The sequence below is a fragment of the Nicotiana sylvestris genome, chromosome 12 (assembly GCF_000393655.2).
Source record: "Nicotiana sylvestris chromosome 12, ASM39365v2, whole genome shotgun sequence".
In the NCBI taxonomy this organism is placed as follows: Eukaryota; Viridiplantae; Streptophyta; class Magnoliopsida; order Solanales; family Solanaceae; genus Nicotiana; species Nicotiana sylvestris.
This window is the reverse complement of record NC_091068.1, coordinates 70,835,153-70,861,650: the sequence shown is the minus strand read 5'-3', so window position 1 is coordinate 70,861,650 and position 26,498 is coordinate 70,835,153. Positions and strand designations below refer to the sequence as shown.

Below are 26,498 nucleotides of genomic sequence, written 5' to 3'. Positions count from 1 at the left end.
GTAAAGCTTTAAGAGTGTTGGAAGCTCTCACTCTGATGCTCGGGCACCTGGATCTGCACACAAGGTGTAGGGTGTAATGTGAGTACGCCAACTCAGTAAGTAACTAAAGCAAATAAGGTTTGAGTGCAGTGATGAGCAATTTAAAACCATATAATAGTTTTTAACAGAAATATCAAGTCAAAACCAACAATGCCATAGTCAGTTATCTCGTAAAACTTTAGTTTTAATTAAAATACTTTGAAATCAATTATTCAACATTTTTCAACAGAGGCTCAGTATAAAAGGAAGAGTAAAAAACAGCAAAATGTCATAAATGGGACCCTCGGGCAAGGTATCACTCATAAGTATAGCCTCTCGGGCAAGCCTCTCAGTCACTCGTGACTCAACTCTCGTCAAACAGTTCTCACACTCAGCACTCTGGCTCAATAATTCTTCATGATAATAATAATCATAATAACTGCTACGATGTGCAGCCCGATCCATAATTTATAGTCGACTACGCTCACTGGGGGTGTACAGACTCTAGAGGGGCTCCTACAACCCAAGCATTATATCGCTGCAGCGCGCAGCCCGATCTAATATATATATCGTTGCGACGTGCAGCCCGATCCATAATATATATATATATATATATATATATATATATATATATATATATATATATATATATATATATATATAATATCGCTGCGGCGTACAACCCGATCATTAATATATATATATATATATATATTCACCATTAGGTCATTAACCTCTCTCAGTCATTAATCTCACAGCCATTTGGGCATATCAGTGGAAATCAGGGAACTCAGCCCAAAAGTTTCCATATATTAAGAAGTAGAGTGATGAAACTGAATTTAAACAATAAACAGGTAAAACATGACTGAGGATATGCTTTCAAAACAAATAGAGTGAGGAAAATAGTAAAAATACCCCTAAGGGTCTAAACAAGTCAGCACAAGGTCCCAAACATGGCATACAACCCAAAATATAGTATCAATCTCTAAAATATGGGATATCATAAGATTTCAAATCAAATATGCGGCTTAATAACCGCTACGAGACGGACCAATTCACAAATCCCTACCAGTGCATGCCCACACGCTTGTCACCTAGCATGTGCGCCACCTCATTTATCAAAACAATACGAAATACCGGGGTTTCATACCCTCATGTCTAGATTTACAATGGTTACTTACCTCAAACCGGATGAATTACTACTCTGCGATGCCTTGCCTCTCGCCTCGGCCTAAACTCGCGTCAAATCTACCCAAAATAAGAACTACAACATCAATATATGCTAAGGTAACGAAGCCAACGCGAAAATAATCAAATTACATCAAAAATCCCAAAAAGTCCAACCCGACCCCGGGCCCACGTCTCGAAATTCGATAAAGTTCAAATCAGTGGAATTCTTATCCTCCCACGAGTTCATACATATCAAGAATACCAATATCCGACCACAAATGACCCCTCAAATCCCTAGATTAAAGTCTCCAATTTCCAAGCCCTAACTCCCCAATTTTAGGATTTAAATCCCCCAAATTTCATGTTTAATTAGGTAGAAATCACAATAGGATCGAGTATTAAGTCCATAAATCTTACCTCCAAGTGTTTCCCTTTGATTCTCTCTTCAATCTCCCTCAAGAAGCTCCAAAACTGACTCAAAAATGGTGAACTATGGCCAAAAATCTTGAAAATTCCTTTTAAACATTCTGCCCAGTGATTTAAAATTACTTAATCGCGATCGCGGCAATAACCCTGCGATCGTATAGCACAAATGATGACTGGCCTCAAATTAACCCTACACAATCGCATAACACTCCACCTGATCGCGTAGCACTGCCTTGGCTACTTTACGCGATCGTGGTCCAACCCACGTGACCGCATAGAACAAACCTCACCTCTCACTCCAGCTCCTTCTCTCCTATGCGAATGCGACATTGACCGCACCTTCGCGAAGAACAAACTCTCAACCAAACGTGATTGCATACGGACCTTCTCGATCACACTCAACAAATTTCACCTCTTCCCCACAATGCCTACGCGATAGCAATGAACAACTGTCTGCAATAGTCCTGAAGGAAAATCTGCAACTTTTCAAACATGAATTTGATCCGTTTAACCACCTAAAACTCACCTGAGGCCCTCGGGACCTCAACCAAACATGTCAACATATATCATAACTTCATTCAAGCTTGTTCTAACCTTTGAAACGCTCAAAACAACATCAAAACACCAAATTAACATCGGATTCAAGCCTAAGAATTCCAAAAACTTCCAAATTCTGCTTTTGATTAAAAAGTCTATCAAACCTCGTCCGAATGACCTAAAATTTTACACACACGTCAAAAATTACACAACGGACCTACTCCAACTTTCAGAATTCCATTCCAACCCCTATATCAAAATCTCCCCTATCAGCCTTTTTAGTTCTTTTTAGTTTTTAGAGTAGGACTAAAGGGCTACGAGCAAAATTCGAAGGAAAACACTTAGCGTTGATACACCTGAGTACAATAGACACTAGAGTATAACGCCTAGCTTCATTGGTTGAATCCTTTTAGAGTGCCTTAAAATTGTACGTTTGTATCTAACTTGAACACTCAAAAGAGGATGTCTTGATAAATCAATCCGGAGTGAGTCATGTTCCATGTGTGTGTGAGTTTTACTGTGTTCCATGTTTCATATTTTTTGCCTAGAACTTGCCATGTGTGTTTGCAAAGCGAAATAGTAGTTTCTTTCAATTTTAGAAGTAATATAGGCATTTCTTTGTTGAGCCAGACATATAAAGTAAACCCACTTGAATGCAATACATCTTAGTTAACCCCGTTGAGCCTATAAGCCTATTTCTTTGGCAACCACATTGCGAACCTTACCCAATTGTTTGAATAGCTTGCCGTTTGAACCCTTTTACCTCCCAAAAAGCACTTGAATGGTAGTGGAAATATGCAAAAGCAAAAGTGTGGGGTGGTGGTTTGATTTTTGAGTGGAACCATTGAGATAGAGAAAAGGTGTGGAATTTTGAAGCATAAAAGAAAAAGCACCACGAAAAAAAAAGAAAAGTATAAAAATATGGGTTATAAATAATTATAATGGTTGATAAGTGGTGGCTTGTACAAATTGCACCTAATGGATGGGGATGTTTTAAACAAATGAGGTGGAGTGTTTGGTTGGCACAATTATGATCTTTAAGTTTAATGTAATTGTATTAAAAGTGCTTAGGGAGGTTAGTCACTATATCTAAATATATTCTACCCGTCCCTTAGCCTACATTACAACCAAGTAAAGTCCTATTGATCTTAGACTGAATGGGTCAGCTGATCCACAATCACCCAAATAGCATCAAACTTCTTCAAAGTCCGTGGAAGTCCAACAACAAAGTCCATAGTGATCCTCTCCCACTTCCATTCGGGAATAACCATCTACTGAAGCAAGCCACCAGGTCTTTGATTCTCATATTTCACCTGCTGACAATTGAGACACCTAGCTACAAACCCCACAATATCTTTCTTCATTCTTCTCCACCAATCGAGCTACCTCAAATCTTGATACATCTTCGCGGCACCCGGATAAATGGAATACCGCGAGCTATGGGCCTCCTCCAAAATCAACTTCCGAAGCCCATCCACATTGGGCACACAAATCCAGCCTTGCATCCTCAACACCCCATCATCACCGCTGGTCACATCTCTAGCATCCTCATGCTGAACTCTGTCCCTAAGGACAAGCAAATGCGGATCATCATACTGGCGCTCTCTGATGCGCTCATATAAGGAAGACCGAGAAACCACACAAGCCAATACCAGACTGGGCTCCGAAATATCTAACCTCACAAACCGATTGGCCAAGGCCTAAACATCTACTACAAGAGGTCTCTCCCCAACTGGAATATATGCCAAACTCCCCATACTCATTGCCTTTCGGCTCAAAGCATCGACCACCACATTGGCCTTTCCCAGATGGTACAATATAGTAATATCATAATCCTTAAGCAACTCCAACCATCTCCGCTACCTCAAATTAAGATCCTTTTGCTTGAACAAATGCTGAAGACTGCGATGATCAGTGAACACCTCACAAGATACGCCATACAAGTAATGCCTCCAAATCTTCAATGCATGAACTATGGCAGCCAACTCCAAATCATGAACGGGGTAGTTCTTCTCATGGGGCTTCAACTGACGAGAAGCATAAGCAATAACTCTACCCTCCTGCATCAACACACAACCAATCCCAACTCTCGAAGCATCACAATACACGGTATAAGAACCTGAAGTTGATGGCAAGACCAACACTGGAGCTGTGGTCAAAGCTGTCTTGAGCTTCTGAAAGCTCTCCTCACACTCGTTCGACCAAACAAATGGAGCACCCTTTTGAGTCAACTTGGTCAAGGGCGATGCGATAGACAGCCCCTGGCTGACTAACCTCTGCCCCTAGCTGGATGGGTGGGTGGTGAAGTAACTGGAGCAGAAGTCGAGGGTTGATCCCTCTGCTGAAACTGACCATCATGAAGACGAGGACACTATCTCCTCATATGCCCAAACTCTCTACACTCATAACAACTCACCGGTGCTGGAGATGGGGACTGAAGGGAACTTCTGGCACCGGAATGACCAGTAGAAGAACCTGGCATGGAAGAACCCTGGACTGATGGAGCACGAGACGAGCTCTGAGCTGGGAGGGCATTAAGTGATGAGTGGCCATGATGAGAGCTGTGAAAGCCATGACCTAATGATGCTCCACAGTAACCTGGGCGAGCTGAGTAGGCCTGCCTGAACGAATGACCCCTACCCTTCTGGAACTGACCCCTCGAAGGAGCACCGCTAAAACTACCAGATCCCCGAGGCCTCTTGGCATCCCTCTCCTCTCGCTCATACCGGCGAACCGTCTCAATCTCACGGGCGATATCAACAACCTCCTCAAAGGTAGCACCCGTCACCCTCTCTCTAGTCATGAGAATCCGAAGATGATATGTGAGGCCATCAACAAACCTCCTGATCCTCTCTCGATCTATGGGAACCATCCAAACCACATGACGGGCTAACTTAGAGAACCACATCTCATACTGCGTCACCGTCATCTCCCCCTAACGCAACTTCTCAAAATATCTGCGTAGCTCCTCTCGACACGATTGTGGTACATACTCCTCTAGGAAGAGAACAGAGAATTGCTGCCAAGTAAGGGGCGCTAAACCAACAGGCCTACGCCTCTCATACGCCTCCCACCAAGTGAAGGCAGCCCCAGAAAACTGAAAGGTAGTGAATGCCACACCACTAGTCTCAAGAATCCCTGCTATCTGAAGCATCCACTGGCACTTATCTAGGAAACCCTGGGCATCCTCGCCCTCTACACCACTGAATGACGGAGGTTGGAGCCTACCAAACCTCTCAAGTCGACGTTGCTTATCATCCGGCATAAATGGTACTACAAACTCCTGAGCTGGTGCAATCGGCTAGGCTGGAGGTGCCCCCGGTGTCTGTAATCCCTACACTACCTACTCAGGTGTGCGAGCAATGGGAGTCTAGGTGCCTCCCCCGATCTGGTAAGTAGCTGCGGCCATAGTAGCTGAGACCGCCTGAGCCAAACCGGTACACACTAATAAGATCTGAGCTAAAGCCTCCTGAAGGCCTGGGATCACGATAGGCACAGCTGGTGCCTGCACTGGTGCTGCTGCAGCGTCCATAACTGGGACCTGATCGGGGACTGGGGTAGTTGGTGGATCTGCCAGTACTGCTCTAGCTGCTCCACCCCTGCTACAGCCTCGACCGCGACCTCGACCTCTAGTGGCCCCCGCTGGTGGCACTAGTGGTCGCCCACCCCGTCCGGTAGCTCGTGTCCTCACCATCTGTGAGAGAATGGAATACAAAAGGCTAGTACTCGGATTAACAAGTTCTCACAACAAGAATTTTCAAAAATATGACGTTCTTCCTAAAGGTTTTGCAGCCTCTCGAGGATAAATACAGACGTCTCCGTACCGATCCACGGGACTCTACTAAACTGGCTCATGACTCGCGAGACCTATGTAACCTAGGCTCTGATACCAACTTGTCACGACCCCAAATACCTATCGTGATGGCGCCTATCACATTACTAGGCAAGCCAACCAGTCAACTAAGCATAACCCATTCCTTTAATAGTAAACCATTTTCATCACGAGTTTTAAATACTGATTTCATAATAAACATTTAGAATAACAGAAGATATGCGGAAGTCAAAATGTAAATAAACTGCACAGCCCAACTGATCTGGAGTCACGAGTCTAGAGCCTCTAACACAAGTCTGAATATCTAATACATCAATAGCCTAGAAAGTGCGAGAAATAACATGATAGAAGGGAGAAAACGGGACTGTGAATGCCATGCAACTACCTCGAAATCCCCCAATAGAACACTGAACCAGCTGAGTAATGCTCACTCAACCGCTCGAGCACCTAGATCTGCACACAAGGTGCAGGGAGTAACGTGAGTACGCCGACTCAGTAAGTAACTAAAGTAAATAAGGCCTGAAAGTCGTGACGAGCAGTTCAAAATACATAACGGAATAACCAACGAAATAACATGTCATTTCTACAGTTCAAAAATTAGTTTACGTTATAAAACTACATTTCCAATTAAACATTTGGAACCAGTTACTTAGCAGCATATCAAACAGAGGCTTATTTAAAAGAAGAGTGGAATCAGTGAAAAACATCATGATAAAGCCTTTCGGGCAAGGAATCATCAGAATTAGGCCCCTCGGGCAGTCTCTCGGTCACTCAGGGCTCAACTCCCGTCACTTAGTACTCACTCTCAGCACTCGGCTCATATAAATATACCTCATAGTAACAGAATTCATAGTAACTACTGCGGCGTGCAGCCCGATCCATATATTTATAGTCGACTACACTCACTAGGGGTGTGCAGACTCTAGAGGGGCTCCTACAGCCCAAGCGTCATATCGTTACGGCGTGTAGCCTAATCCAATATATATATATATTGATGTGGCGTGCAGCCCGATCCATAATATATACATATAATATCCTCACAATTGGGTTCTCAACCTCTCTCAGTCATTAACCTCACAGCCTCTCGGCCATAATAATAGAAGGTAGGGATCTCCGCCCAAACAATCCTCACATTTAGGAATAGAGTGATAAAACCAACTTTAATTATTTAACCGGTAAAAACATGACCGAGGATATGGTTTTTAGCAATTAAAGTGAGTTAAAACAGTCAAAATGCCCTTAAGGGTTATACAGGTCGGCACAAGGTCCCAAACATGGCATACAACCCATAGTACAGTATAAAAGACTGAAACACGGAATAATATAAGATTTTCAAAACAAGTACGCAGCTTAATAGTTGCTATGTGACGAACCAAGTCACAATCCCTACCGGTGCACGCCCACACGCTCGTCATCTAGCATGTGCGTCACCGCTTTTACCCAATCAAGTTAAATACCGGGGTTTTGTACCCTCAGTCCGCACAAAGCCAGTGTGGGCCGCACAAAAACGACTGCGGCCGCACAGGTTATTATCTGTAGTGATAGGTTTTAGTATTTTAGCCATAACTTTCGCTACAGATGTCCAAATTGTGATACCTTTACCTTTCTGGAAACTAGACACGAAGGGCTACAACTTTTAGTTTTGAATCATCTCAAAATTTCTTGTAGATCAAAAGATATGAGCTTCTGAAGTTGGACCAGTGAAATATTCCCCACCGCGGCCGCACTGTATTTCGTGCGGTCCGCACAACACCTACCGCAGCCGCACTTTATATTGTGCGGACCGCGCTGGTGGGTTCCGAGGCCTGCACCCCTTCTGGACCTGCTACAGCTATGATTTTTGGCCTAAAACATCCCAGAACCTACCCGGCACCCCCCGAAACTTCAAACCAATTGTACCAACACATCCCATGACATCGTTCAAACTTGTTCAAAACTTCGGAACGCTCACAACAACATCAAATCACCAATTTAACATAATTCAAGCCTAAGAACTCCAAGAACTCTTAAATTATGCTTTCAATCAAAAAGTCTATCAAATCTCGTCCGAATGACCTGAAATTTTGCACATACATCCCAAATGACACAACGAAGCTACTGCCACTCTCGAATTCCATTCCGACCCCCATATCTAAATCTCACCTATCAACCGGAAATTGCCAAAATATTAACTTCGCCAATTTAAGCCTAATCTTCTCTACAACTCCAAAACCCGTTCCGATCGCGCTCCTAAGTCACAAATCACCTCCCGAAGCTAACCGAATCATCGAAACTCTCTTCCGAGACTTCTAACACATAAGTCAACATCCGGTTGACTTTTCCAACTTAAGTCTTCTTAAAAGAGACTAAGTGTCTCAACTTCACCAAACTCATTCTAGACTCAATCCAACCAATCCGATACCACAAAAACATGGATAACGAAGCATAAAGAAGCTGAAATGGGGAAACAGAGCGGTAACTCATGAGACGACTAGCTGGGTCGTCACAAAAATGATGGGTTGACTCCCACCAAGCATCGCATTTAACGCCATGTCACGACGCTTACCAACTTCATTACTTTTCTCACCACTTAGAGGATATGAATTGGGCACCTAACTTGGAGTCAATTTTGTGACCACGATCGACGGGGGGTGGTAAGTAGATGAAAAAGCCAAACTTCAAATTCTTCATGTTACATTGCTTGGCTTTCTTTTGAGGGTGTGTTCTTGAACTTTCCAATTTCAAGATGTATGAATATTGCCTTTCTTCTTTGTAGTCTCATGTGAATTCACATGGCTCAATTCCCATATCACCATGAAATTTCAAAATTGAAAAGTTCTTGGAATGAGATATCAACCTCCCAACTTGTAACCTTTTTCGGACTTTGACATCCTCTTTTTCCCCGAACTAGAGTCAATTTAACCCATATTTTCAATTGCAGGTTGACTCTAGTTCTAGTTCTATATTTTTCTCAACATCACCAACAAGCATGGAGTCGGCTGGCAGATGTTCAATTCTTAATTCCTCAAAATAAAGCTCACTTTCTACCCCGAATTTGGACTCTTCTTGACCTCTTTTCACTCTCTCAAGTTGGTAAGCATTATGATCGTCAACCAATGATTTCGTTTTATCATCCAAGGTGCAGATAGTCTCATCATGCCGATTTGATCCTTGTTTCAAGTCCTCAAGTGCCAAGTTTTACTTCTCCTCATTTTCAATAATGATCTCCAACACGAGCATTAACCTCTCATTTTGAACATCCGAGAGTTCTTCTTGATTTGGATCAAGTACCAAAAAAGGCTTTTTCGGCTTCAACCCCTAAAGAATGTTCTTGTCTATCATTTGCTTCCAAGGCTTTTGCACCTTTAAAGATTCAAGCATTTCTCCTATTTATAAGTTCAACCTTACATCCACCAAATTATTTTGGAGGCTAGTTTCTAAAAACTCCTCCAAGGCGTTTTGCTCTTTGTTTTCTCCTTCAAGTAGGCATTCCATCATGAGCTTAAACTCTCCATTTTTATCATGTTCAATTTCTTCCACTTCCATATTCCTATAATTATCATCACAAAAAGTAGAATTATCATAGTGGGGTTCGGGAAAGGAAAGGACAAATAAGCATAATTAACTTAATGGCCATTTTGACCACCACACCTATCACATATACTTCACTCATGGGTTTGAGATTATGCGCACAATCCGCTTTCTGGAGAATTTAAATAATTTTGCCATGAGTGCAGTCCTCCACAATAAGGACAAGGGTTGTCAAAGTATGAACAACTACCATCCGACCAATTTTCAAAATGTGATGCCATTTTAAAAAATTATTAAAATAAACAAGAAAAAAAGCACAAATAAGAAAATAATTACACAAATATTCACAAGTTTGGACAAAATCATGTACACTTATTTCTCAAACAACCTAAATGCACCAATTATTCCCTGGCAACGACGCCAAATTTTGATGACGTTCAGATCTACTACTAAAAAGTAAATGGGCACGGTCGCATGCAATATAATATACTCAATTATGATCCGGGGTCGAATCCACAGAGAATAATATGTAGGCGATTAAGCAATGTAAGAGAATTATCGCTTATTATGCTAAGCCAAACATTGGGGTTTTGAGAAAATATTTACATCTAAATGCAAAAATGTAAACTAACCTAGAAAGCGAGTAAAATGATCAATGGCTACAAGCATGGATATAAGAAAAATTTAAATCAAGTAACGATCCAATGTCTTTCACGATTTTACAAATATGAGCGAGTTTATGTTAATTAGCCTCAGATATTTTTTTCTATATTAGATTCTTTCAAAGACTAACAAGACTTCCTAATTGAGTTATCCCTAAAATAATTAAGAGATTAAGCGCATCCGAAGTGTCTACAAGTAGTTCAATCCTATCCCTGGGTAAAATCTATAAAGTAAGGATTAACACCTTAAGTTCTTGTTACTTAATCTTTTCCAATTCCAAATTATCCTTTCCAAGATTAATTCAAAGTTAATGGGCAAGTTTTAGGGTTAGCTAATTCCTTTGGAAACATTAAAGAACAAGAATACTTAAAGTAACAATTAACTCACTTCATAATTAATAAAATCATTCAATACATAAGCACAACAGGAGATTTAATCCACACTCTAAATATGAATATTTTCATAAATAAGACTTAAGTGTTGGAATAAATACGATACACTTAGATATTCAATGCAAAGCAAGGAAATAAAGAAATGAGTAAAAATGGATAAGAAATTCTCAACCAAAAGCTTCAAATCTTCAAGACCCAAGTGTATGTGCAAGAACTATAGCTCCCAAACTTGTCTTCTCTAGTCAAGAGATTGAAAAATAAGCCAAAGATCTCTGCCCAAACGAGCTAGGTCGTGTATTAAAGGTTTTGGGGCCAAAAAATATAAAATTACAGAGATTTTTGCATTTGTAATTCATACCAATTATTGGTCTGCCCCGGATTGTTAATTGACACTCCTATGGATTGCCAAAAGGCTTGAGCTATTGTGCATTCCTAGAAAATGTGGTATATCGATTCAGTGTTGTCCTTGCATATTGGGTAGTTTGGGTTTATATTGACACCAATTTTAGCTAGGTAGCCTCTTGTAGGAAGTCTTTTGTGGTAGAGTTTGCATATAAAAAAATTGATCTGGTTAGGACATTTGAGGTCCCAGTTCCATTTAAAAGTAAGGCTATAGGGTGTTTGCTCATCAATTAGGTTGTAGCAAGAGGCTGTTGAGAATATACCGCTAGGGTTAAGACTCCAAATGAGATTGTTAGGGTCATTGACTTGGCATTTGGGATTTAACGCATTAATACTGTTTGTAATAATTTGAGGGAGATCAAAAGATATTTTCCCTAAATTTCAACCCTTATTATCCCAAATATCTTGAATAGTTAATCTTTCTTCATTTTAAGTTAATGGTCCTAAAATATTATTACGCAGACTTTGAATATTCGGGATCCAATTTGAGTCTCAGACATTCATATGTGAATGTCTATCTACTGGCCATCTAATGCTCTTATTACAAACAGTCCAACCCTTGAGGAGACTTTTCCAAGTGTTTGAAGTGTTATTTGTTCTCTTACTCTTCCTGTAGGTGTTAATAAGAGTTTGGGCCCACACGGAGGTTGGATTAGTAAGGATCCTCCATACCAAGCTTGTTAAGAGGGCCATATTCTTAGATTTTGCTTTCTTAATATCCAATCCACCATTAATCTTTATATTGGTAACCATATTCCATCCAATAAGGTGGATCTTTTTCTTTTCCCTCGTAGTCCCCCAAAGGAAATCTCTTTGGATTTTGTCTATTTCTTTTAGGGTTTTGGTGGGAAGTAGACTTATTTGAATTATATGATTTGACAGTGTATTTAAAGTAGTAGTTATTAGTGTGCACCTGCTCGCCATAATTATCCACCTAACATTCCAGTTGTTTAATTTAACACACATTTTATCAAGTAAGGGTTGATAATCCTTGTTCCTAAAGTAGTTGTTTAGTATTGAAAACCCTAAATACGTACCAAAGGTCTTGCTAATGATAATCCCAAACATTTTAGTAGCCATGTCTCTCGTGTGTTGATTACAGCTCTTCGACATAATCAATTTTGATTTTTCTTTGTTGATACTCAACCCGGATATGTAACTAAAATTCTCCATACTTCTGTAAATTATATTAATTGTTTTCTTACTGGCTTCACCCATAAGGGTTAGGTTATCAACGAGAAACAAATGAGATGGAGAGAGGGACCTAGGATTGAGCTTTATAGGCACCCAATTCCTTGTATCTACTTGGTGGTTAATATTCTTAGAAAGCATATCCATACAAAGTATGAATATGTAAGGTGACATGGGGTCCCCTTGTCTAATACCTCTTTTGGGAGTGAATTCCTTAGTTTTGTTACCATTGACCAAGATAGAAATAGTACTCACGGTAATTCAACTAAGGATAAGGGTAGAAATTTTCATAGGAAATCTAAAAAATTTAAGAGTCCGATAGATGTAAGACCATTCCAATTTATCAAAAGCTTTTTCCAAATCAAGCTTTAGTAAAAGTTTTCCTTCCCTGTGGATAAATTAAACTTCTTTAGAACTTCTTGAATAATGATAGCATTATCACTAGCTCTTCTACCCTTTAGGAAGATAGCTTGTTGTATATTAATCAGTTGGTTAAGAAAGAGCTTGATTCTATTGGCAATTATTTTAGTAATCACCTTATAAATCATGTTACAAAGACTTATCGGCCTAAAATTTTTCAAGATATTAGCATTATTAATCATGTGGCATTACTGATGTTGATTTTTTTTTGGTATATATTGATGACTTTACTTCCTAGAATGTGCCAAAAATTTTGAAAAAAAAAAGGTGTAACCCATCGGGGCCTGGTGCCTTGTAGGGTTTAAAAGAAAATACAACGTTTATAATTTCTTGGTTTGTTAATGGCTTATCTAGGTTAGAGAGGTCAATATGTGAGAAGTTGGCAACATCATTTTTAATAGATCGCCAGTCAGACCTATTGTGGGGGTTGCAAAAAAATTGGAGAAGTAGTGTGTAACATGGCTAATTAGGGAGGATTGGTCCTCAATCCAATTCCCCGAGTTGTCTTTAAAAAACACAATATTATTTCTTCTCCTTCTATTGGTGACTTTTATGTGAAAAAACTTGGTATTTGCATCATATTCATTTAACCAATTAACTCTAGAACAAAGCTTCCAGTAGTCTTCTTCTAGTTTAAGAATTGTATTATACTCCTCAATCAAATTAGTTTTCAAGTCTTTAAGGAAGTAGCTTGTTGGGTAATTAGGAGATTTTTGAATCCCATCAATTTTTCCTAGAATTTTCCTTTTCTTAGCAAAAATATTACCATAGGTTGTTTTTTCCAATCTAACACATTTTTTGAAAGGACTTAATTCCTTCCACTAGGTCTTTATTTTCCTAGTTGTTAGAAACAATCCTAGGGAAATCCGGATGTGAACACCAATATATTTCTAATCTAAAGGGTCTGTCATTACTGGAATTAATTCTATTGTTAAGGTTAATAAGGACAGGGTTATGGTCAGAATGGATTTTAGGTAGATGAGTTATGGTTACATTAACAAAGGCTTGTAACCAATAATCATTAGAGTAAACCCTATCCAATCGTTCTATGATTAAACCATTTCTTCTTCTATAATGGTTTGACCAGGTGTATTTACACCTCTTAAAACCTAGGTCTACTAGATTACAGTAGTTTAGGCAGTTTATTAAGGAGTTTGCTCTTTTCTGGTTAATACATCTACCCCCATATTTATCAGTAGAGTTTACTACTTTGTTGAAATCACCACCAACTAACCAAGGGCCTCTATAGTGATCATAAATATTTCTAAGGATATCCCATAACATATTTCAATTATGAATATCATTACTAGCATAAATGACAGTAAATAACCAAGATAAGTTTTTATGTTTTACCTTGATCATTGCATGAATGGCTTGCCCATGTCTAGTGAAGTTGTTGATTGTCACCACTTAATTATTCCACAGAATTACCAACCCTCTGCTTTGGCCAACTGATAGAACCTCTATCATCTCAGTAAAGCTAAAATCCTCTAGGATAAAGATGTGACTCTCCATTTTTGTTTCCAATAGAGCAACTAAATAGGGTCTATGAGTGTCCATAAGTTTCTTAAAGTACCTACCAAAGTTGGCATTATTTGCACCTCTAACATTCCAAATTATAAAGTTATTTGGTTGATGCATGGAATTATTATTGAGGTTGTTGTTGTTGTGGATCCTCCTGAGTGAGGGAACTAGTATCACTACATTCTTTACCACAGTTGAGTCATGTGGAGGTCGTATGTCTAGTGAGCACTTATAGAGTGTCACTGGGCAACTGAAGATAGACTTCCTGTCTAGCATCTCCCTAAATATGAGTATTTTTACCTCGCTTAGGCTTGAAAAAACCACTATTGGCTCCCCCAAGTGTGGCAACTTTTCCTCCTCCTCTTCTTCCTCATAGAGCCCTTCCTGGTTTGGCATGTTTTGGAGTGGAGCTTGCTCTTCCATTGGATTTGGTTGTGGGTCGTGTTGTTGGTTGTGCATGGGCTGAGTAGTCCATTGTGTGAATACTGGATTCCAGAGCATTAGATCCTCCGGAGCAAAGAATGGAAGATTTAGAGGTGGATTTTGAGGCATCTAGTGGTTGAAGTTGCTTGGGATATTCCACATCTGTTGTATGTTGTTTGCTAGGTTTTGGTTCATTGATGGAGCTAGTGGTTGGAGAATGTTTCTAATCCACATTTGGTTGATGTAGTTGTTCATAGCTAAGCTCATCCCCTCTGAGATTAACTGAGCTAGGAAATGTGTGTTGTGGATTATCAGAATGGACTCCTGTCATTGATCTCCATGTTAAAAGACACTCCATGACCTTGAAGGCCCAATTCTACCCATGATTGTGGTACATGATTTTGGTGGGCTTGGTGGTTGAGCATAGATCATTGGGTTTGAGGGGAATAGAGGGGGAAGATTTGGGAGATTATTCATTGTTTGACTGTGAGAAAGGTGGATCACTTGTATCAATCGAAACCTTCTCCTCAGTATAAGTGGAGGTCTTGGAATTTTGGTGAGCTTGGTGTTTCATATGAGGGGTGGTGTGAAGGTGATTGGGGGAGGGGGGTTGCTAATGATTGTATCTATTTGTATAAGCTGGGAAGGAAGTTGCGTGAGGTATATATCCAAATCTTGCATGGATATGTCCTCTGCCACTTGGCTTTTTGTGTTTGCCAAGCGTTTGAGAGAGCATTGGTTATTAGGGGTGGAACATGCATGGTGATTTTTAGTGTAATCATTATTTGTGTTGTGATTATTGTTAATGGAGTAATTGATTTGTTCTTGGCTTTCCTGATTGGTGCTTGTGTGATTTATGTCGAAGTCCATTGTATTAAGCAAAAGATTTTGCTTATTATCCATGTCTGGATATTGTGCCATGTTTGTGACATCTGTAAATAAGAGAGCTTGTGTTTCATGCAGATTTTTGGGAATTTGAATATTTTTTTCCTCTTTTTCCAAAACCTCGTGCTGCTTTGATGGTTTAGCAAAACTGATTTCACCTTCATCATGAGGTTTAGAAAGTTGAATTTTGTCGATGATGGTTAGTTCATTACTATGATCAGATTGTAATGTGATTACTATTGGGTTTGGATTATTGATCAGAAGTTGCTTGTTAATATAATTTAAAGGCTGTATATTAAGATACTTACCTGACACAACATCATATATTCGAACATTTATACCTGGGGATATGTTTGCACTAGCCTTTTCTTTCAGTTGATTGGCTGCCTTAGATTTGCCCTTTTTAGGAAATGAGACTGTCATCCATTCCCCTACATTATTAGTCCTGGACTGTGGTGGCTCAAGAGCTGATTGGTCTGCCTTTTGTTTGGTTGGTAGAGTGGCTTGTGAGCATCTCTGACTTGTGTGTCCCAACCTACCGCATGCTTTGCATAGAATATCATCACCTTCATATAGAATGGGTTGTTTATGTTATCCAATTAGAAGGTAATTTTGCACTGGTTGCTTCAAAGGTAACTCCACAAACAGCCTGGCATATCTTCCCCTTAATGTGGCTGAGGCGCATGTATCTACTTTAAGTAGTTTGCCAATGCAGTTGCCAATTATTGAGAGTATAATTCCATCGTACAATTTCGTGGGTAGTTCTGGTAGGCGTACCCACACAACTGTATAGCTTTGATGGGCTTCTTTTGCTACAAAATTGGGCACCCATTTTAGAACTGAAAGAAAGAAGCCATTGATGAACCAATGTCCATTATGTAGTATTTTGGTCATATTTTCCTCCCTAGCCAACTTGACTGTGTAGTAGTCTTCTCCAAGATCAATGAGAGGAAAATTCTCATTAATCTTCCATAGATCATAGAGTTTCTTTTTTAAGTAGTGATGCACCAGTCTTTTGCCCATAAGTTTTATGATGACCGAGAATTTTCAAAGGCTATACATGCGTTTTATATCCTCCTCAGATAGGATTATTCGCTTCAACTTGTTTGATAATACCCCTGAGTTCGTGTCATCCAGTTCAGATGACTGGATTTCCATTGGGAATGCTGGGATTTCTTCCACTGGTTGAGTAGTGTTATTGATGAAGAACTCATCCTGGAGCAGAGTCTCCTTGTAGGATAGTGTATTCGATGATTGAGGATTGAGTTTATTAGGAGGTTTGGGAGGAATGTGATTCTGAGTAGTTGAATGTTGTTGTAGTGAGAGGTCACTCATTCTCTCTTTAATTTTATAATCTTTAACATTTTTTGTAGTAGTACTTGATGTTTGCCTCAATAGAAAAAAAGACTCGTAAAACTAATAAATTAATGTCTTATTTTTCCCGGCAATTTAAAGTCAAGTTCTTGGTTTTTTAATCCTTATGGGAGTTTATTTGAGTGGTTAAAAGATAGTAGTAAAAAAGTTTCCATGAATATAAATTTAATTGAATTTGAATTCCTAAATATTTGGAAAGTTATAAATATGACAATTTTATCCAACATATTTTAAAAAATAATTTTATATTTTAAGGATATTTTATAATACTAGTCTATATGTATTTGCTATCTTAAGTCAATCATTTATATAATCAATATTTAACAATAGCTTCAATACTTACCAATAGCGTCAACCCAACACACATTTGCACTAGTAAAGAGTTGGATTATTTTATTCATATTCCTTAAATTTTTTTTGTTATATCAGCACTATATAATTTTTTTTCTTTAAAAATTTGGATTTACTTGTTGTGCTTTTCTGTGGGGCATACAACTACCTTGGTTTTGAACATAATGAGATAGTTATCCTTTGTCATATGGATTTCGTGACTGATTAGATTTACATCTCCTAATGTGCGTTTTCTTCTATTTAGTCGGAATAGGAGGCACAACTTTTTTATCCGATGTTGTTGTCCAAGTAAAAATAACATGACATGATTACCAATATTACAATTTCATCCTTTAGGTGTAATATTTTTTAAAACTAATTTAGCTTAGAAAGGGTATAAAAATCTGTCAATATTTCGGGAATATTTTAGTCGTTCAATATTTAACATTTTAAAATTAGTGCTTTTATAATATATATATATATATATATATATATATATATATATATATATATATATATATATATATAAGTTGATTTTAATTCTGAAGCTTTCTACGTAAACGTGAAATGAACCAAATAGAGAGAAAATTTATATACGTGATATACAATCGTTTCTCACTATAGAGTAGAGTACTCGTTCATTGATTGATTGTTCATTAGATATCGTTTATTATTACCTAAATTATTAAAAATAATAAGGTGACAAGTGAGTTTCTTGATAAGTTTTTGCGTGGGTTAAGGTAAGAGAAGAGTAAAAGCAAGAAAAAAGAAGAAGAAAAGTACGTAGAGAAATCAAGTGGGAGAAGCAAAAGCAAAAGCAAAATCTTCCAAAATTAGAGGATGCAAATAAGCAACAACTAGTTACTAGTAGTAGTAGAAATTATAGAAAATAAGACTACACGCACTGTACCAGAGCCACCAGAACCAGTAAAATAAATAAAAACAAAATAGTCATCAAAAACATGCGCTACTACATTCCAAAACCTTAGCTCCCTTAAATTCACCAGGTTCACACCCTTTTACGTGTACAACCCATCAACCACTTAACATTTCCATTCAATTAGAAAAAATCATAGAAGAAGCATAAGAAGAAAGATTCATTTTCTGACACCCAATTCAAGAAAAATATCAATACAACTTGAAGAAAATCTCAAAGTTCTTCTTCTTCTTCTGGCATTTGCGTACTCTTTGTTGAATCAGAAATAATGGGTCCAATAGTATTAGCCACTGGTCTGAGTGTATTGGCCGGTGCAGCTTTGGTGAAATTGATGGACGAGAAGACCATGATGGGTTCGGGTCAGTTTCCTCGGTGCTCCAGTTGTAATGGCACGGGTCGGGTTTCTTGCATGTGCTCTCGCTGGTCGGATGGTGATGTGGGTTGTCGGACCTGTGCCGGGTCGGGTCGAATGGCTTGCAGCAGTTGTGGAGGTTCAGGTACGGGTCGTCCAATTCCGGTCCAAATCTCCGTTCGTCCTCCTAACCGCTCAATTTAGAACCCCGGTTCGTTTTTAACACTGTAATAGTCCCATGTATAATATCTTTGTAGTATTTCTTTCAGATTCTTGAGGTTGGAAAAAGATACAAATTTTTATGTATTAGTATATGTTTGGTGATACTTGAGACTTAGCCTTACATGGGAATTACTTGTTCTATGCTGTAATTATTATTAAAGATTGACAAATTTATACCCATGAGATGGCTTTGAAGCTCATTGTTTATCTTGGTTCCTTTGTTTTCTTGTCAACTTTATACATTCCTGTTAATTTATCCCAGTATTAGCTAAAATTGAGATCTACATAAATTGAAATATATATATTGTGGTTAACAGTTAACAGTTCTAATTTCAGACCTTTGGAAATGTGCAATCCTATAAGATATTTTTGTTTCTGATTCAAGTTTAAAAACTCAAGTTTATGTTCCTAGTAGAAATAATTAATTTGTCTGCGTACTCTTGCTCTTCTCTTGTCTACTTAGTAAAAAACACACGAAATCCTTGTATAAACTCTGTGTTGTACCATTATGTGTATGTTGGGCTGGCTCACCCTTATTCTTCTTTCCCTCCTTTTTCTTAACGTTGAGAGCATGTGACAGCTGGTTGTACTTGTTTATAATCATCAGTTTAATATACAATTCTTATCACATCAAGCTATTGAGTTAACTTTATGCTTTTATGTTGGGCTACTGCTATTGGCTATATCAGTTCTTAACCATCACGTTTTAAGGAATCAAAATCGACAAACTCAACCATGATGGCAGGGCAAGGTTCAGCCGACTTGTGACTTTGATCTCAATATAAATTTAAATTGAATTTAGTTCTAATTCTATATTACCTAACAATCGAAGCTTCATTAGTAATTTCACTTGGATCTGCATCTACATAAATTGGTATGTTAAATGGTGATTTCTTTGGCTGGGATGTGTAACACACTCTTGAGGTATCAACTATGGTAGGATATGGAAGTAATTGAGAGTATCCAAGGCAAAGGATAGCTCATCTAATGTTTGTAGCTTGTTTTGGCTAACTAATAACCAAGCTAACTACAGTGTTTTTTTATAAATAAGGCTCAGCTGACTACGTTTGGAATGGGTATAGACTTAAATATGTACTATTTTGTAGTGCGAGGTCTATGCTCTCCATTGTTAGTTCCTTCTTCAATCATCTATTTAACGATTTCAACATATATCCCTACATTAGCTTCTCAGGTTGTTTAGAAAATTTCTTTCATGTTTTTGGATGAGCAGACTGTCAAGGGAGCCTTTTCTTTAGATGGAAGCCTTGTTTTCAAAAATTTGTCACTTCAAGATTTCATAAATTTGAAAGATGGTTTAAGTTCCATGAACTCTAATTTCTCACCTGACGTCTCTAAAATGATTGATGAAACATCCTCCTTAGAGCAATACAAGGTACTGTAAAATTTTGTTTTCTGAGAGTTACGTTTTCCCCATGCTTATTTCCGCATATCCTCCTTACTGCATTACAACCTTTTTTGCTTAATGTAAGAATCTCAATTCATGTAAAGAAAATATTCTAATTCATTTTGGACTACCTTAAAGCACCTGCAACACTATTCTCTTTGTGTGGAGTTAAAATATGGCAATCTAAGCTTGAAGGAGACAGAAGGACAACCCGGTGCACTAAGCTCCCGCTATGCGCGGGGTCCGGGGAAGGGCCGGACCACAAGGGTCTATCGTACGCAACCTTACCCTGCATTTCTGCAAGAGGCTGTTTCCACGGCTCAAACCCGTGGCCTCCTGGTCACATGGTAGCAACTTTACCAGTTACGCCAAGGGTCTATCGTAAGCTTGAAGGAGAGCATGTAAGATATTCTTCAGTTGCTATAAATCATCATTGATGCTTGCTTCAATCATCAATGAGAAAAAGAAATGTAATGAATATTCTGGAATTTTAGAGTTGATTTAAAGTTGTCTCTTCCAGAGGTCAATGCATGGTCAAAAAGAAGATTAATATTGATGGAGCAAGTGTTAGTTTCAAACTTCCAATCTTCCAAGGCAGGGTACCATTGAGATTCCAAATAAGGCCAAGGCATTCATCATTTCTGGACTACTAAGGTTCATGAGTTACTTCATGAGGATGCTGCCAGGTGCAGCCATAATGACATATTGCAACAATTCTCATAATTTTGTCAGTGCGGAGTGCTTTGCTTGGAGGTGCTAGTCATTCATCTTTCTTTTGGCTTGCGATTTTTGAGTTCGTAGTCTAGATGTGATTGCAATCTACTGCCCAGGTAATTATTGAATGGAAATGTGTTTGGCTCTTAGGTTAGTTATACAACAACATACCTAATATTATCTCACATTGTGGGGTCTGGGGAGGGTAGTGTGTCCGCAAACCTTACTCCTACCTTGTGAGGATAGAGAGGCTTGTTTCCAATAGACCATCGGCTCAGGAAAGCATAAGCACCACATTAATGAAAATATAGACAAGAAGGAACAATACCAAAAAATTATATAAAAGTAGAATAAAAACAACAGACAGAAAGGTGTTTAACAATAAAAGAAAACAACAGTTAGTCATAAAAACCTACTACCAACAGAAAGTGAGACTGCGTACCAATGCTACTGTTGTGAACGCTCTAGACTACCTACTCTACTATCCTAATCATCGACCTTCATACCTTCCTATCAAGGGTCATGTCCTCGGTCAACTGAAGCTGCGCCATGTCTTGCTTAATCATCTCTCCCCACCTTTCTTTGGCGTACCTCTACCTCTCCGTAGGCCCTCCAATGTCAACCTCTCACACCTCCTCACCGGGTGTCTGAGCTCCTCCTCCTCACATGACCAAACCACCTAAGCCGCGCTTTCCGCATCTTGTCCTCAATAGGGGCCACACCTACCTTGTCGCGAATAACCTCATTTCTGATCCTATCTAACCTGGTGTACCCGCACATCCATCTCAACATCCTCATCTTTGCTACCTTTATCTTCTGTACTTGAGCGATCTTGACTGGCCAACACTCAGCCCCATACAACATCGTTGGTCTGACCACTGCTCTGTAGAACTTACCCTTAAGTTTCAATGACACCTTCTTGTCACACAAAACACCAGAAGCGAGTCTCAATTTTATCCATCCCGCTCTAATACGATGTGTGACATCTTCATTAATCTCCCCATCCTCTGAATAATAGACCCAAGTTACTTAAAACTCCCTTAACTAGGGATGACCTGCGAGTCCAACCTCAGCTCTCCTTCCCCTCCTTGAGTCTCGCTGCTGAACTTACACTCCAAGTATTCTGTCTTGGTCCTGCTCAACTTAAAACCTTTAGATTCTAGGGTCTGCCTCTATACCTCTAATTGCGCGTTCACATCGTCTCGCGTTTCGTCAATCAATACAATATCATCTGCAAATAGCATGCATCATGGCACCTCCCCTTGGATGTGGCACGTCAGTACGTCCATCACCAGAGCAAACAAAAAAGGGCTGAGTGCTGACCCCTGATGCAACCCCATCATAACCTGAAAATGGTCCGAGTCCCCACCCACCGTCCTCGCTCGGGTCTTTACTCCATACATGTCCTTAATCAACCTACCATAGGCAACAGGTACACCTCTAGCCTCCAAACATCTCCACAAAATGTCCCTCGTAACTTTATCGTATGCCTATTCTAAGTCGATGAACACCATATGCAAGTCCTTTTTCTCTATACTGGTCCAATTATGCCCATCCCAATTTGTTGACACTCTCTATTGTAAATGTCAGTTTGTTAAAATTTTGGACCAAAATAAGACTAGATTAATTAGTTTAAATTATATACTATAGGTATCTAGAAATTTTAGAAGTACTCAATTTTCAGATTCATTGACCACCTCTCTCCACTCCCAACCCACATTATGAACAGCCACTCAGAAAATTATTTGTAAACTTTTTAGTATTTCTTTTTCTTTTTCCTTTCTGTGAGGGGTTGGGTTGAGCAATTTGGTTTGGTTCTCAAGAAACCTCTTTGTTCAAAGAATATGATCAGGAAACTTTATCCTTGTCGTTTAATGTCAGACGTATCATTTCTTGAGGAAGAGCAGTCTAATCTTTCTTTTATTTTATTTTTAAATGTTATTGTTAAGAGCAGCCTAGTCTCTTTTCTGATGAAGTAAAAGGAATTCCATTAAAATAGCCCCCAGAGGATGAAAATTAAAGTAGAAACGAAATAGCTCCAGTACAAGATATTTGCTAGACAATGTTTTAAGGAGCTAATATAATCTATCAGTTGTTCAATATATGTACATAGTTTAAGTTACACCGGCAAAAAAAAAATGAATGATATCTAGCTTTTAAGGGGTGGTTAGGAATTGAGATCTTATCGAAGCATCTATTATTCCTCTCTGACCAAATGCACCAGAATAACCATTTGCCAGATGCTTTTGATGGATTTTCCAACTCGCCATAGTCCCAGCTAGAGTAGGCATCTTTAACGTTGAAGGGCATAGCCAGTATCTCCTAAAAATGCACAAAAACATATCCCAAATGTCTCTTGCAGCTCTACAATGGAGAAGGAAATGGCTGACACTTTCAGGTTCTCTTATGACTTTAAAGGGCTGTCTTGAGTCCAAGCTGCTTGCAAGTTCATATTCCTTTTATTTGTAAAGACTTTTGTTTTATTAGTATAAATAAAATTAGCTACTAACCAATCAGCTTAGTAGACTTTATCAAAAACAAGAAACCTGGAAACTATAACTTTTTTTCTTCAATTTTTTTAATTAATTGAGAGCGTCATCTGATTGCTAAAAAGGTATGATATTTAATGTGGAAAGTCTCTAATTTTGTACCCAGAATCCTTGATGAAACTATTATATACAGTCAACATGTCAAATTTTAACCCTTATCTTGAAGATGGCTGAATTGGTCATTTGTCGTTGCTGATGTTATTTTGTTATTATTAATACTTGAAGCAGCAATAGTATAGAATAGAAGGTATTTTGTTATTTTCAAGATGCATATGTTTCGAGTGATTTTGTGCGGACAGATAAGATGTATTACATGTATGTTTCACACAGACATATTAGAAACTCAATCGTGCTATGGTTCTCAGGACAATTAGATGGTTGTTAGATTTATATGGGCTTCTGTTACTCCTTAAGTCAAAAGGCACCTGATCATTCTTGAGCTTTCTCCATGCGCTCTTTTTTCCTAATGATTTGGGATGGGTTCACTACCTGTGTTTTTGTTATAATTAATGTATGCATGAGGGATATTTGTTTGGAATGAAGTGGCAGAGGTCTGTTCGTTTTGAGAAATCCAATTTGGTGTTTATCATGTTCAAATTGCAAGCATCATTACCTAACCAGAAAATTTTGTGAAGACATGAATCGTCCTAAGATTAGTTCTGTGTCAGCATTGCTAAATAGCTTTGTTCCTTAGGCTTGAGCAGCTCCGAAACATTTCTTTTTTCCATATCCTATTTTTGCCTTTCAAAGAGAGGAGGAAATTACCAGTTCTGTACTTAATATTAAATATCTACGCTCTATCTATGAGTAGAAATGCATTCAAAATCTTGAATCATCATTACATGGGTGCAGCCTAGTGATAGTATATCTTGCTGCTGTTAGGACTTAGGAGATCCCAAAGATATTTGTACACTGCTTAATCCTTTTCTACAGAAGATACACACAGAGGTAACTTAAGTGTAGTGATACAACATTAAGTTGGAAAACAATTTCTAAAATTTCGTTCTTCAGATCTTCAGAGTCTCACTCCAACACATCAATGCCAACAAATGGTGCTCCTGCTTCTTACTTGGGGCTGAAAGCCTGTAGGAAAAAACAGAAATAGTGTCAGTTACTCAAATTGGTGTTGGAAATCATATTTTCAGTTTCATTCTGCATAAGCAGTGATAGAGAATAACCTCAAGATCTTCACTTTTCTAAATATATATGCACTCTATTACTTGTGTGGTAGTAGTTTAATCCTAATATTGTGTGCTTAAAAGCATGAACACAGTTAAGTTTGTGCTTGCTCCTACTAATCTTACTCCAGTCCTCTATGTGCTTCAGAGAGAATGTTAGTCAGTCCTTTTTCTCATAAATTCAGCAAATTCTAACATGGCCAACAAAATAGGTTTCAGGTTGCATGTTGCTAGAGTTAAAAGAAAAGTCGTGCTTACAGCAAAAATAGTGGCGTGACCAGGATCAGCAAGGTGAGCGAAAAGGTTGTCAATTGGTCCTGTTCCAGTGTAGATGTGTTGGAACCATGCACCCATGACAGCCAACATGGCCAGCCTTCCGTTCTTGATCTCCTTTGTCCTCAACTCCTTGATCTTTTCAGGAGAACCAGATCCCCAACCTAAAGGATCAAACCATAAGCCTCCTGGATATCCGACATCTGTGCCCGTGAGCTTGTTGTTAGGGAAGATGGGGTCTGTGTTTACGCACCCAGGCTTGATGATATCTGCCCACCTTCTTCCCTCAGCCCAGCCAATAAGCACCAACTCAATGACGAAGAGAGTGGTTGTATCGGTGAAGTATTCTTGTTCACCAGCAGTGTACCATGAAGGTGTGTTAAGAATGCCAATCTTTGTTAGGAATTCTGGGATGAAAATGCCTGCAGCACCTAACATTGCCCATCTGCAGTGTACAAGTTCTGCCTGCTGGTTCCATTTCAAGCTCTCCGGGTCAGATGCTGTCAGTGATCAGTAACAGTTGTTATTTTGAGTATAACACAGTGTAAAACAATGGCAAGTCATTTGAAAGATAGCTACAGGTAACTATCATAGAGAAGCAACTACCAAGATTAAGATTTTGGCTTACCAAGACCAAGAGGGTCGAAACCAAAGTCCCCAGGGAGGCTGCATAGTAAAAATTAAGTTTCAAATTAGCTCCGGCCACCAGAATGATGAATGGAAGTGGAGTCATATTTGATTATCACTGACCTGCCATCGAGCCATGGAGGAGGGGTACTGCCAGGGAACCAGAGGGGTCTATCAGGGTCAGCAGCAACAGCAGAGACAGCAACCGATCTTGATCCAGCTGGTGCGACGTGTTTGCTTACTCTCAATCTTTTCCCTCCAAGGAAAGAAGCCTTTGTTGCTCCTACAATTGATCCATTTTTCTGGGAACTGCAGATTCATGATTCAAACAAAGAATCGTTAATGCACTTCAAAAAAATCTTTCTACATTTCATATTGAACATATCTGATCACTAGACAGGACAATTTTTGTGTTGTTTAAACTAGGCTTACCTTGGAGAAGAGAATGCAACTGCTGCAATGGCTGATGAAGCACAGGCAGAGGCCATGTTGGGGGTATTATTTTTCTTGAATGCAGTGAATAATTGGTGGTGTGTATGAAGAAGCTGATATTGTATGAAGAAGAAGAGGCTTATCTTGATGGATAAAGGGTGAATCTCTGATTGGCTGCTTGAATTGACATGTGGCAACCACAATCTAATATCTGCCTCCTCTGCCTTCACTTCCTTCAGTTTACCTGGAATAATCTAAATCTGGTGGTTCATATTCTTTGTTCAAATGGCCTCATATGCTTTACTGTCCTTTTCTGTGCCGTGTAAATTGAGATCTTCATGGGGGCATTTATGACAAATCACCAACATGTGTTGACATTATAATTTTTGTCATAAAGAATAGACGGATTGCCTTTTTTTATACCGCTGTCAATACATAGCCACCATCTCAAAACTAATTAAACTTTAGTCACTCTTTAATGCGAAAATAACATTTTGACAAAATACCCCTAATTAAATACTCCATCCATTTTATATTAGATGAGGTAGTTTGACTCAGCACGAAGTTTAAGAAAAGAGAAGAAAATTTTTGAAGTTTGTGGTCTTAAAAGCTTAAGGAGTAAAAAATTTATGGGACCATGACATTTGTGTGGCTACAAATGCTTCTCATTAAGGGTAAATGGGTAAAATGAAAGAGTTTAAAGTTGAATTAT

General features: G+C 38.8%; 1 protein-coding gene and 1 long non-coding RNA gene across 2 annotated transcripts; one reads left to right on the top strand and one right to left on the bottom strand.

Moving 5' to 3' along the window:
- Positions 1–20,014: 20,014 nt before the first annotated feature.
- Positions 20,015–25,117, top strand: LOC138884138 (uncharacterized). Its single transcript, XR_011404276.1, has 3 exons — positions 20,015–20,414; positions 20,534–20,766; positions 24,667–25,117. It is a non-coding gene; the product is annotated as an uncharacterized lncRNA (long non-coding RNA).
- On the bottom strand, positions 24,079–26,075 carry LOC104235156 (chlorophyll a-b binding protein, chloroplastic). The gene is made up of 5 exons (XM_009788851.2): positions 25,787–26,075; positions 25,478–25,663; positions 25,356–25,393; positions 24,713–25,227; positions 24,079–24,359 (listed from the first exon to the last, which is right to left on the bottom strand). Exons 1-5 carry the CDS (start codon positions 25,840–25,842, stop codon positions 24,342–24,344), a joined length of 813 nt encoding a protein of 270 aa, XP_009787153.1. The 5' UTR covers positions 25,843–26,075; the 3' UTR covers positions 24,079–24,341.
- Between the last annotated feature and the right edge of the window lie 423 nt (positions 26,076–26,498).

Bases quoted from the DNA above. Each gene is read 5' to 3' on its own strand.
- LOC104235156 (XM_009788851.2), bottom strand. From the start codon at position 25,842: ATGGCCTCTGCCTGTGCTTCATCAGCCATTGCAGCAGTTGCATTCTCT. The intron at 25,664-25,786 runs GTAAGCCTAGTT...ATGAATCTGCAG, and splicing joins GTTGCATTCTCTTCTCCAAG to TTCCCAGAAAAATGGATCAA. The intron at 25,394-25,477 runs GTCAGTGATAAT...TTTACTATGCAG, and splicing joins CCTCCATGGCTCGATGGCAG to CCTCCCTGGGGACTTTGGTT.